Source organism: Cyanistes caeruleus, chromosome 2 (genome assembly GCF_971803275.1).
Source record: "Cyanistes caeruleus chromosome 2, bCyaCae1.hap1.1, whole genome shotgun sequence".
Lineage (NCBI taxonomy): Eukaryota > Metazoa > Chordata > Aves > Passeriformes > Paridae > Cyanistes > Cyanistes caeruleus.
Genome location: NC_141702.1, coordinates 91535927 through 91548425, shown reverse-complemented (window position 1 = coordinate 91548425; position 12499 = coordinate 91535927). Strand labels below are relative to the sequence as shown.

The 12499-nt window shown below is 35.4% G+C and overlaps 1 protein-coding gene across 3 annotated transcripts in view; it reads left to right on the top strand.

The window, feature by feature from the left end:
- The window catches only part of BABAM2 (BRISC and BRCA1 A complex member 2), a 167242-nt gene that overhangs the window by 120698 nt on the left and 34045 nt on the right, over positions 1–12499 (top strand). For all 3 annotated transcript variants that reach the window (XM_086870020.1, XM_086869998.1, XM_086870009.1), the window contains exons 8-10: positions 6142–6241; positions 8182–8252; positions 9437–9519. In XM_086870020.1, coding sequence (XP_086726146.1) covers positions 6142–6241; positions 8182–8252; positions 9437–9519 — 254 coding nt within the window. The remainder of the gene's footprint in view (positions 1–6141; positions 6242–8181; positions 8253–9436; positions 9520–12499) is intronic.

The following is a 12499-nucleotide window of genomic DNA, read 5'->3' as shown; positions in this document are numbered from 1 at the left end:
AGAGCTGAAATAAAGCTCATGAAGTCTGACTTGCAGTTTTCTGCACATTCTGTGAAAATGGAATACATTCTGGTTTTAGTATAGCTCTTTAAAGTGATTATTTCATATTTTTTTCCAGTCACTAGTCAGGACAAGCTCAGAGGAATTTACTCTGAACCACTAGTAGATCAAGGAAAAAATGATGGTATCATATTTTCAGCTCTAATGGCCAGATGCTGAGTCTGAGTTTGACTGGGATTCTTTCTTCAGAAAAGTAGATTTGGTATAGTTTTCCCTCTAGGTCTATTTGTGATTGTATTTCTTTTTCTATTACATTCAATAATACAGATGCCTCAGATTATATCTCTTAGCTGAAAACATACATTTCTGTTTTACCAGTATTGTAGTAGAGGTAATTCTAAGTAAAAATTTTCTTTAAAAATAGAATGGAAATTTTTTTGGACATGCTTCCCTTTGTGATTGATTTGAGTGGACGAGCAATGTGTTAATTATGTTTGCTACAAGAAAGGGAAGGAAACACTGTCTCAAGCTATACTGTCCAATTTTTCAGTACAAATGTTCTGTTATTTTACTGCTGAGCTTTGTGTTGCTGATCAAAGAACTATCCCAAGGCTTCTACCACGTTATTTGTGTGATAGGAGGGATTTGGTTGCAGTCAGGCAAGTCTGAAAAATCATAAACTGACAGCAAATCTGGGATCATGGTTGGTAAGGCAGCGTTTGTGGTCACGTGCTTTTATTTGATGTGGTTCCTTGTGTCTCTTGTGCCAAATGGTGTAATGTACTAAAGTGATGAAACTGCAAAAGAAAAAAAGTCAACTATTTACTTCAGCAACAAAGGAGAAAGAGAACAGGGAAGGAGATCAAAGCCCTTAACATGCCTCTCAAAATAGGAAAAAAGAGCAAAAAGAAGGGAATTTCTTTCCACATGCTTGAGGCTACTCTTGGATATAGCTGTCATGTGTAATAAACCCTTTTAATGTTCACGTCAGTCTGCAGTGTGCTTCAGTTTCAAAATACGGCACATATTACAGAGAGTTAAAAAGGTGTATCTTGGTAAAATAAAGAGCTGTAGTCTATAAAGTCTGAAGTCTACTTTCCATCACTAGTACGTTGATTTGACAATGCTTTAACACTGCCATAAAAGCTCATAATTACTTTAAACCCATATAAAAGGTCTTTCCACTCAGAGGCAAGTTTTTAAATTGTTTATATTTTCAAAGTTAGACAAATCTATAACTTCCTCATTCACAATCATTGAACATGTCATTTCCCTATTTTCTGTGTGTTTTGCAGAAAGAATATATTTGAGTTAGAAATGTTGAGTGCAGTCAATATTACATACCACTTTCTTTAGGTATAAAGCTGTTTAATGTTATATCACACTGTATTCAGGATAAGTATGGTTCTTACAGTTCTGGACCTCCTTACCCAAATACACATTTTCTACTCTCCCTAAAAAAAAACAAACTCCTATCAGGTAAGGTACCTCCTTTTCATAGCTTTTCTGTAAATGTTCTTTGCTACGTGATACTTGTTTCACAGAATAACGTATGTAATTTTTGGAAATGGGGAATGGGGGCCGGTATGGTGGGGGCACAAAACATAAACTGTATTATGTGTGCACAGGCCCTTAGCTGTAGTAGCATAACCTGTGTTAGCACTTAACTCTTTAAACTGTGATGTAGAGTGTAGTCTGAAATAATCCTCATTTTTCAGAATGAACTCCTAAGCTTCCCTGCAATCTAGAGAAACCTGGATTTTTTTCTCTTTGGAGAAAGAAGGAAGCAAAATAGGAACTAGGAAGGCCCAAGAGTTATAGGGATAGGAGTAAGAGCATCTCTCGACATCCTTGTAAGTGTGCCTTGCTAAAGCACCCAGTCTTCTGAGCTTGAAAGTTGCAAGTACCCTTCTTCTCTAATGAGGTGATGCTTTTAAGGACAGGCAAATAACTTGTTCTCTACTTCTTCTTTACCCAGGAACAAAAACAGTCACTTCCCTAAACTAATGAAATAATGTGAAATAATTCTAAGCCATTTATTGAGGATGATTTCTTGAGAAAGACATTTTAATTAATTATAAGTTATCAAAAAAATGTGGAAGAATTTTGCATGCTGTATGTCAGCCTGAATAAATAGATCTATAGAGAGACAGACAGAGCAAGTCACTTGGAACGCACCAGTCAACAGCAGAAATGTAAACATACTCCAGCTATGCTCTCTGAACTCGTATTTCATCATGTCACAGAACTTCAATTAATGCAGGCTGACTGCTGCACTTGTTGAATTCAATAGTGAGTTCCTCACAAAATGCAATTTAATTCACAGCCCATGGATCAGAATCACATTGTGACTGACTGGAAACTCAAGAGGACAGGACCTTGCTGCAAACGAGTCTCTGCTCTGTCTTAAAATGGATATATGAAGTTTGTTTGCAGAGCTGAGTAGGCTTAGAGTAAGAGCAAGCAAATAAAATTCTGAGGCACACAGGTCTTTGTTCCAGCATGTTTGTACAACCTTATCTCTGAGACAGGTAGATCTACCATGTATTTAATCTTCATCTGGTACTGGTAGAAATAAAATAATATCCCCTAAGACTGTTGCTTACCACACTATTAGAATTCTAACCTTTGAAAAGTAGCAGTCCATTGGAAAAAAAGTGTAAAAATCAAACACAGTTCAGTTGATTGTACTGAAACTAGCCTTACTCTGGCAGCTAAGGAAGGGAAGCAGTTGTCTGTGCTTCCTCATCGTATGTCTTCATGCTTTTTGTTTAGTATTTTTTGTTGTCTTGATAAAATGAACACAGGGTTTTTTTATAAGGGGTGTATAGCACTGATACTGAGAAGGAAAGCTTGATTGCAAACAGGTGTTTAAGGTCTATGCTCTAAAAGGCCCAAGTATCTGGAAAGCAAATTTGACATGCAGCAAACTTTAGCTTGTGCTGGTGAAATACTTTGCCAAATGAAATGTCCTTCACTATAAAAGGCTTCTTACAGCACTTTGTTTGGCACTTCTTCTTTTGATTGCACAGTGAGGTACCTCAAAAAGCAGCCTTTGATATTGAGCTGCATGGCAACATTCCCTTTCCTGATTGTCTCCATTTTGCACGCTTTACAAGTCCTTCTTTGGAATTGTGTAAATCTCTTCTTCCTTCAGTTGCAGGTTTATTTTAAGTCAAATTATTACAGCCTCTTGCCTGGTCTCAGGGTTGTGAGGTACTGCAAATATGTTCCTTTAGCATGACAGAGACATTGTAGTACAGCTTAGTCAAACTTGGAGCAATAGCTTCTTTATGTGTTTAAAAATAAAATATAAGTATCAGTTTAATAAGGCAGAAGAATCTTAACTGCTAAATGTTTGTAGACAATTTTGAGATGGTCAGAGGCATGGTCCTGTGCAAATGCAGTATTTTATTAAAATATTTAATAAACAGATTCTCTGACCCAATAGAGGGAACAAAGAAGCCTGTCCACTCTTAATTTTCCCTACCCATAATTATTTCTACAGAACATAAATTATACATTGTACAGCTTTATTCTGTTTACAGAGGATAATTATACTAGAAACTTCAGACTTCTTTCTGTGGAGGGACCTCTTTCTCAGAAACCACACCTTTTAGCAGTCTCTTTTGCATTTGAGAAGGTCTGGATTTCCATTTATGTCAACACATTTTTGCAGAATGGCTACTTTCAAGAGATGGATACAGGTAAAATGGGAAACCCTTACTCACAAATCATAATATAATAATTCAGTGTGGAAGATGTATTGTAAGCTTATGATATAGGAGCGAAAGCTTTTTTTTGCACGTGTAGTCTGCACATGACTCCTAATTTCAAACCTGCTACTGTAACTGAGAGAAGCCTGTAATTCCTGTTGTAGTCATCTGATCACCTTCAGTGGTATGTCCATGCTACAAGGGAACTTGGACTCAGTGTCAAATGAGGCAAGGCAGGATGCAAAGTGGACAGTACCAATTGCTCTGTGTATGAGATTGGAGGCTTTTATGGATCTATTTACATAATATTTAAGCAGTTTAATAAACTGGAAGTCAGGGTTCTAAAGTAAGGTTCACAACCCACTTGTAACACAGCAGGAGGTCAAGTCTTCCATTCTCCAATGTTAGAGACCAATGGACCCCTATACTTGCAATTTTGTAAGAACATAGTGTTTCAGAAATGTTCCAACTGTCTAATCGTCTCATAGTCACACTTCACTGCTTGTAACCATCCACAAGTTGCAAAATTATATTCTTGTGTGAATAATTTTAGTAAGGGGGTAGCAGCAAGGAAACTGAATTCTGTTCTTAAAAAATCCCATTCAAGTCTTACTTCTGCTGAAAAAGTTTGTTTGTTTTTTTTATGCAACTGTGGTGTACTCAGGGCTTTTTTTTTTCATCATTGCATATGCAAAAGCCAGACCTGCAGAACTGTTCCATGTGGTGAACAGTCTGCTAAATCCAGACTGTTTTGCCTGAGTAGCAGATTTCCATATACATCATTATGAGGTTGGGATTTTTTTTGATTTATGTAGGCTCTGTTCCTTCAAAGGGATGTATGACTGTAGACTTTTATACCTACCAAAGTGGTTTCTTATCAAGCACTGAGGAAAATAAGAGGCCAGATCCTGTTGGAGAGTAAGAGACTTGTTTTGCAAAGAACTTTTCTTTCTAGCCAGTAATTTGTCATGGAAACTGCATGTAAACAGAAAGCCACACAAAGTAACTTAGCTTTTGATACTTTTAATGATGTCCAAGATGGTTCTCGATGGTTAGTGAATGATGTAAGCCACAGTGTGTAATGCAAATTTTGATTTGGTAAGGGACTATGAAGAAAGATTTAGGTCAGTGCTGCTAGCAGGAAGTAGCATGGACTTCACCTAGTTGTTGCCTTGTACAGCGTGATTTAAATAAGTGTTAGATCTTGCCACACCAAAGAAGCCATTATCCTGAGTAACAGCAGGTGTGTTTCAGTCTTCTGTCCTTTGATAAAGGCAAATGGTTAAGCTGCCTAAAGTTACCTTACTTCTATGAATTCCTACCATTCAGATATCAAGTATGTGATGGGACACTTGATGTCAGTCAGTGGTACCACAGGGCACACAAGCATTTTGCCCCCTGTGGTGAGAGCCCCGCTTGTCTTGGGACACAGGTGGCAGAGGGTGTCCTGGAGTGGATACAACATGGACTCAAAGTATCTAGACACAGGAGGCTCAAACTTGCTGGAATAATCCCGGGTTTATTGTCTGTCATCCATCCGGGGCAAGAGAGAGACTGAAATGCCGTGGGTCTTATCTCTTATACCGGGGGGTGGGGGTGATCGGGGGATACAGGGAGGTCACAGCCAATGGGAAGGGGGAAGGGAAAGAAGGTTCTCAGGTAGGACCTAACATTACACAAACCAGAGGTGAGTTTTACCCTTGGGAGATACCAAGATTTTTAGATGCACCACAACAAGAAGCCTCTGACTCCACCATCTCTATAATTTTCCATTAGGTAATTGAAGGCATCAGTATGCCTTCAGCTTCCCTCCTTTGTATCCCCCCCTCTGCAATGTTCTCTGAAGACTGAACAAACCCATTTTCTTTCAGCATCTTCCTTACAACATCATGTACCTGATATCTTTCTGACCCACTGCCCCTTTGATTTAGTAGGTTAGCATCTGTTTTCCATTGGGAAGTCCAAAACTGGAGTAGATTATGTGACTGATATTTGCATCTGGCCATCTATGACTCCTCAGTCTCAAGTATTTAGATTATTCTTAGCTGGTTTGACTGAAGGTGAATTTTAGAATAGCTGAGGAATTCAGGTCCTCTACCCCCCACTAACAAGACACCTGAACTACAGTGCTCCACATCTTACTGATGAGAGCTAAGAAACAGAACTGTTCACAACGAAGAAGCTATTTCCTGAGAGAATGTTTTGTATTAGTAATACTCTTGATTTAAGTGGTTAATTTACAGTGGATCATGGTATAACCTGTTTTTGTAGATGGTATCACTCAATACTTTGTATTATCACCACAGCATAAAATATACTTCCTCTTGGCCCTCTGACTTCAAGAATAGGGAAAGAGGACTGCGCAGAAATAATTTTCAAATCCCAGGGACTGTACATGTAATGTATTCTTAACTTATTTTTCTAGTGCCCTTGGAGGATCATCTGCCCTTCACATCCCAGTCTTTCCTGGTGGAGGTTGTCTCATCGACTATGTACCCCAAGTATGCCAGCTGCTAACAAACAAGGTAAGCTGCTGCAGACAATCAGTTTTCCTTTCCCTTATGCACTGTACTGCATTTCCACAGACATCTTACTCTTCTGCCAGGTATTCTAAGCAAGGCATACTTAGGCTGAACTACACAGGGAATACCCCCTTGATGGAGCTGAGCACCTAAGCACAACATTAAATAGGATGACTCCTTCAGGTAAACAAGTGAGTTTGAGATCACATCCCACAGCAGGTTTTTTTCTTACTGCAACATGTTATAATTTAGGATAAAATGTTACTGTAATGTACAACACTACAGTGTAGTATACTGGTTTGTAGTAAATATATATGTGTAGTTTGCATATTAATGTTCTAGTTGCAAGTTCTGATACCCCAGTAATTATTGTAGGCTTTGAATACTTTCCATGATTTTTCTTCTCAGATGTTTCCTCCAGATGAACTGAATCAACAGTTTCTTTGGATGTTTGTATAGTAATAGCTACTAAAGGTTGCTGATAAGATTATGTTCCATTTAGCTTACCATTTAAACAAAAAAGAATAATTATAGTATTTTGAAAGGTTCTCCATTCTTTGAGTATAATTTTCAAAAGAAGGCTTAGGGGTTAACATCTAGAAATTTACCTATTGCAGACTTCCTATTTGTATATTATTTTTACCTTCAATTGTCTAAATAAAGAAAATAATTTTATCTTTTAGAAAAAGTTCTTCAGAATGTGTTTCCATAATTATGTTGAATCTATCATTAGAATTGTTTTTGTTGTGATTTTCTGTTTAAATTACTTTCTGTTTTTAAAATCTGCAAGTACACTGGACTGTTTTCATCCTTTTTTTAAACAAAGTCACTTAAGCAAACTTATCGCATGTTTTCCTCTTCCCAGAATAACAGTTCAGATCCTACAATAAGCATCCAAAATAATCTTAGTGTTTTATAAAATACAGTGCCTCAGTGTATAAATAGAATTTAAGTTATACAAGACAGCTCTCAGCAATTGTTGTATCAAGACTTTTTCAGTAATTTTAGGAAAGCATTTGACAGCCAAGGAATTCTAGTATTGCCATAGCCAAGAAAATACTCTTCCTGTTCTTTTCAGTGGGTGAAAAAAGGTTCCTAAAATGCTAGTTTTAGTTCTGGAAAACAAAGCAATTTTCACAGGGAATCACATATAAACCATACCGTAAGTACTTCCAAGTCACCAGTTGTAAACCCGGTGTCCTTGCAGCCTGGTGGCACATGCATTGTTTTCGTTATGGGTCAAACCGTGCTCACACTGTTCTCCTAAGTTACGCCATCCAAATCAATGAGAAAACATACATGGAGTGAGGAGAATTTTGCATTAAGTCTCCAAATTTAGTATTGTCAGATTTTGTCTGTGCCAGGATGGAAGTCTTTCAAAACCCAGAATGCCTCAGAAACTGATGCTCACAGTTGAGTAGGTGGCTCCCTGAGTCAGCATGAAACCAGTGAAAGAGCTTAGCGTTCAGAAGATTTTGTTGGAGGTGCAGTCTTCAGAAAACACCCAAGATCAGTAGTGCAAGATATTTAATTTTTTCTTCTCTCTTATAACCAGAATGTTATTTTGACACAGTGTAATGTCAGTTCAGATAACTGATTTGCCTATCACATGTTTCTACTCAAACTTCAATAAGGCAAGGCTGAGCATTTCTTTCTTTCAGTCTTCATCTAGTGTGATTAAACAGTACTTGAATCTATTGTGAAAGATTAAGTTTCACTAAGATATGATTGAAGAGATTTCTTTACAAGACATTCTGTGCACAACATCCAGAGTTTGATTTAAAGGTGTTTTAAGATTCTTTAGGGAAATAATGCTAAATGTAGGATTCAGAACTACTACCATGTCAAACGTAAATCTTCCTTAACAAGAAATATATGACAAATTGGGCATTGGGGGTTTTAATCTTTTTATAGCTCTGTATTTCTTTTCTTTCTGTTTTAAGGTACAATATGTTATTCAGGGATACCATAAGAGAAGAGAGTACATTGCAGCTTTCCTGAGTCACTTTGGAACGTAAGTATTCTTCTGATGCATATTTTTCTGTAGTGGAGAGGAAACTTGTTTTCTGCATATGGTTTGTGGTTGTGTGGCTGCTGTCCACTGGATGAGATGAAATCTAGTCATTTTTCACAGAATGATGTGTACAGATTGTAACAATACTGGAGTGTACTTCAGCGTTATTTCACTTCTGTGAAACCATTTCAGTGGCCAATCTGTTTTTTCTAGAAAATAGGTGAAGATGGGAAAGGGACAGTAGGGATTTTCCTTGTGCAGAAGAAATGTGTTCATTTCTGAATAAATGACTTAAGGGGTCTTACATAATAGGCAGTGTCAAAGGTGGGAAAATGGGGAAGCAGGTGTGGTTAATCATGTTGAGGGGTTTCTGCATCCATGGGCTAGTGCCAATGACATGAATATTTGGGAGCCCTTCAAATCTTAGGTTTCTCAAGTGAGAATTTAACAGAAAAATAAATAGGTAACAATAACTTCAACTGGACATACAAGCAGACAGTTAATGCAAGCTTAATCTTTATTAAGACATTTCCTTTTCTTCTGAGAAAACTGTACTATAGAAGTGGCCATGTGTGTCTATTACTATATAACATCTGCATTGTGGTTCATGAGTTCTCATACTGCTTCAGACTTAGAGAATACCAGCTTCTGATGGTTGAAACTTTTAATCCATATTTTAAACAAGTATTCTATATGGAATTTATTGTTATGATCTCATGTTTTGCATTTTTTACATATACTCTTCCCAGTTTTCAAATTTAAACTCTTCTCAGCCTGCTTACTGTCAGTTTTACCCTCTCACTCACTGCAGAAATGAAAAATAATCTTAATTTGAGTAAGGTACAGGGAATTTGTGTGTCTACAGTTTTTATCAATTTAGGAGTACAGATGTGGTAGCAGGTCTCCTTTCATTCAGAAGTGTATTTTAAACAGAAAATGGCCTTTCTTTGGGTAAAAACTTCCAATACTACAACATAATTTAAACAATTACTAAGATTAAAAGTGTAATCTAATTTACAATTAGCTAGAAAATTGTAACTGTTAATAAAAAAAGCAAATCCTGGAAGTTTCTGAACAAACAAACAAAAATAACAATCCCTGTATTACAAAATTTGCATATTCATCATCCAGTATTTGAAGGTAAAAGTTGTATTAATTTTTTTGTTGTTTTTTTTTGTTGCTAGTGGTGTAGTGGAATATGATGCAGAAGGATTCACAAAGCTTACTCTGTTGCTGATGTGGAAAGATTTTTGCTTCCTTGTTCACAGTGAGTAACACTTTGCCTCAGGCATAAATGTCTATCCTCTTAAGATACAAGTTCAAAAGGGAAAATGTACAATTACAGGAAACAATTTAAAAGTTTTAGCTATTTTTATCCAGTGCTTAATCTATTTTTAATGTGACTTAGAAAACACAAAATCTCAATTGTATCTAGAGAAGAGGAGAGGATGCATACCAGGAGTGCAATGTTGGCTTTACAGAACGCCAGAAGGGTGTTTCTGTTAATTTGACTCAAGATTAAATTCACTGTTTTAACTTGGCTTTTCAAAAGTATAAGTGGTGAGGACTGTTATTATACTCAACCCGGGAGTACCTAAAATCACCTGTAACTGTCAGGAATTAATGCATTGATAACAACTGTAAAGACACTTTATGTAGAGAAAATATATCACATAAGAATTAACAACATATTGTCATTAGGATCCAAAATTTATTCCTAGAATGAAACTGTAGGCAAAACTGTCCTAACAACATAGCTAGGTTTTCTGTCATTTAAAATTTTAAAATAAAGATTGTATTACTATGAAAAATACATTCTTAATTTAAATATATAGGAATTACTCCATGTGGAGATTAGTAAATGTGGCTTTGATGCTGCCTTTTACATATTCCCTTGAGTTTCAATTTCTCTTTTTTCTTGTGGTAAGGTGAAATTCACAGGGATCAAAGATATTTTGATCTGGGGAAATTCAGTCATGTAACTCTTTAGATTTGATCATTACACTTCTTATTTATGTTTAAAGTTATTACATTACAATATGGGCAGCTGCAGCATTGGTATTCAATAGCATTCTAGCACTGGAGTCTTTCATATTACATAATTTTTTGTTGTGGGCTATCTTTTCATGTGGAAAATTAATGCTGTCTTAATGACATCATAGAAATTTGTCCCAGAGTTCTTAATGCGGAAAGTAGGGATTGCTGTTGTTTGGAGAAGTCCTTCACACTGTATTGTATTGGAGATCATAAAAAACGGTCTCACTAAACCCTTTCTTTCTGTCCTAAGATTACCTTACCACATATTAATGATTTTAAGAGGTCTAGAAAATTCAAACCTGAAATTAAAACACTTCCATCATGTTATTATAATTTATGTTGGGGGCAAAAATAGAATTAAAGTGGTACCTTTGGGAAAAATATCCTCATGAAGTCTTTACTTACATTTCAACTACAGTGGAGGACTGGTCACTGGACAATTGTCTTCTGTGAGATAACACTTCTTTATGTACAGCCTTCCTGAAGACATCCTACCTTTCTTACTCCCCAATATATTTGGCTTAATTTAATCAATGTAAAAATTCCTGTGGATTTTATTTGTTCTGTGAGATAATATACCTTAATACATGTTGAATTACTTAGATTTCGGGTGACTCAAAATTCAAATTTCTGCTAAATAACAGAGCAGATTCTAACTGTGTAATATTCGTGGTATTCAATTAAACTGTCATGAAAGCTACAATTATAAATGAATAGTTTATCACTGTGTATTAACCCTGCGGCCTTAGAAATCATACACTGGCTTACCTGTGTAAGCCATTGCATCACTCACTTGTTGAACAATTCAATGCAAAAGTATTTCTGGTCCATGCACTGAAGGATATTGCAATGAAAGGACCAAAACCTGCGCTTCATTTCCTGAGTGAAGTAATGTGGGCTTTCATCTCCTAACCACTGACATAACTATGTAAAATGTCTGGGAGAGATAGCAATAAGTGGAAAACTATTCTACATTATATATTTAATATAGCATGTAGATAAAGTATTCAGAGGAGAGTAAATAGGTCAGCAAACACTGTGGCAAATCAAATTAAAGGAACCATAGTAAACTTTGGTTAAAATTTTAGGTTTGAGATTAAGATTTAGGTGAGAGTTAAAGACCCTAACATAAGTCATATTGCCTTTAGAAGATGGATTCATAGGTTTCCAAAATAACTTTGGCATTGTTTTATAACTGTTTGCATTGAGAGTTACAAAATTGTTTGGACACTAGGAAGCAAAAAACATTAGAAGCAAGTTGAAATTATTCAAAATAGTTTTATTAAGTAAAGTGGGTTAAAGAGGAGAGAAACAGAAAAATAGTTCTGAATTGCTGAAGCCAAATAAACGTAGAACGTAGAACAAATTCATATGCTAAAAAAAAGGACTGTGCTGTAGTTACAGATCGAAGAGCTGAGTCTACACACTCGACCTTAAAGCACCAAGGAGCTACCTAGTTGCAGACTTGATCATTAGACTAAGGAAGCTGCTGGAGTTATTATATTAGATCAAAGACTAGTCAAAGGAACTGTTTCTTTAGTGGTTTAGTTTTAAGAATTAATTAAGTGCTTTCAAATATAAGACAGAAGAAATAAACATTTAGAGAAGTTAATGCATCCACATGGGAAAGGAAATCATTAATCAGGCTTACTGCATTTGATACTATTTATAAGTAAGTCTCAGTATGAAGCTTTGTAAGTAAACCTCAATAGGCTGCTCACTTTTCAATAGACTTTCTCTTCTTGTTTATAACACAGCTATGATTAGTTTTTGGAGACAGATATTTCCTTGTATTCTTGTTCCTGTATACAATTTATGTATTTATACCATATAGAAATAAATTATTTTTATTAATTTATATTACTATTATATTATTATATAAGATATATTATATAATTATATAATTATTTAATATAGTAATATAGAATTATTATATATTATATTTATTGTTTAATATATTAATATATCATTAATATATTACACTAATAATGTAATTTAGTATAATTATATGATGCTATTATATTATTTTATATTACATTATTATTTTATTTATTTATATTACTTATAAATTATCATTTAGGTTGGAAAATACCTTTAAGATCAATTCTGGCCATTGATGTAATAACCAAACAATATTAGATAAAAACATAAGTTACATTATCTGTGCATAATTAAGAATTAAGTAGTGTTATTTTTATAAACACAAGAGT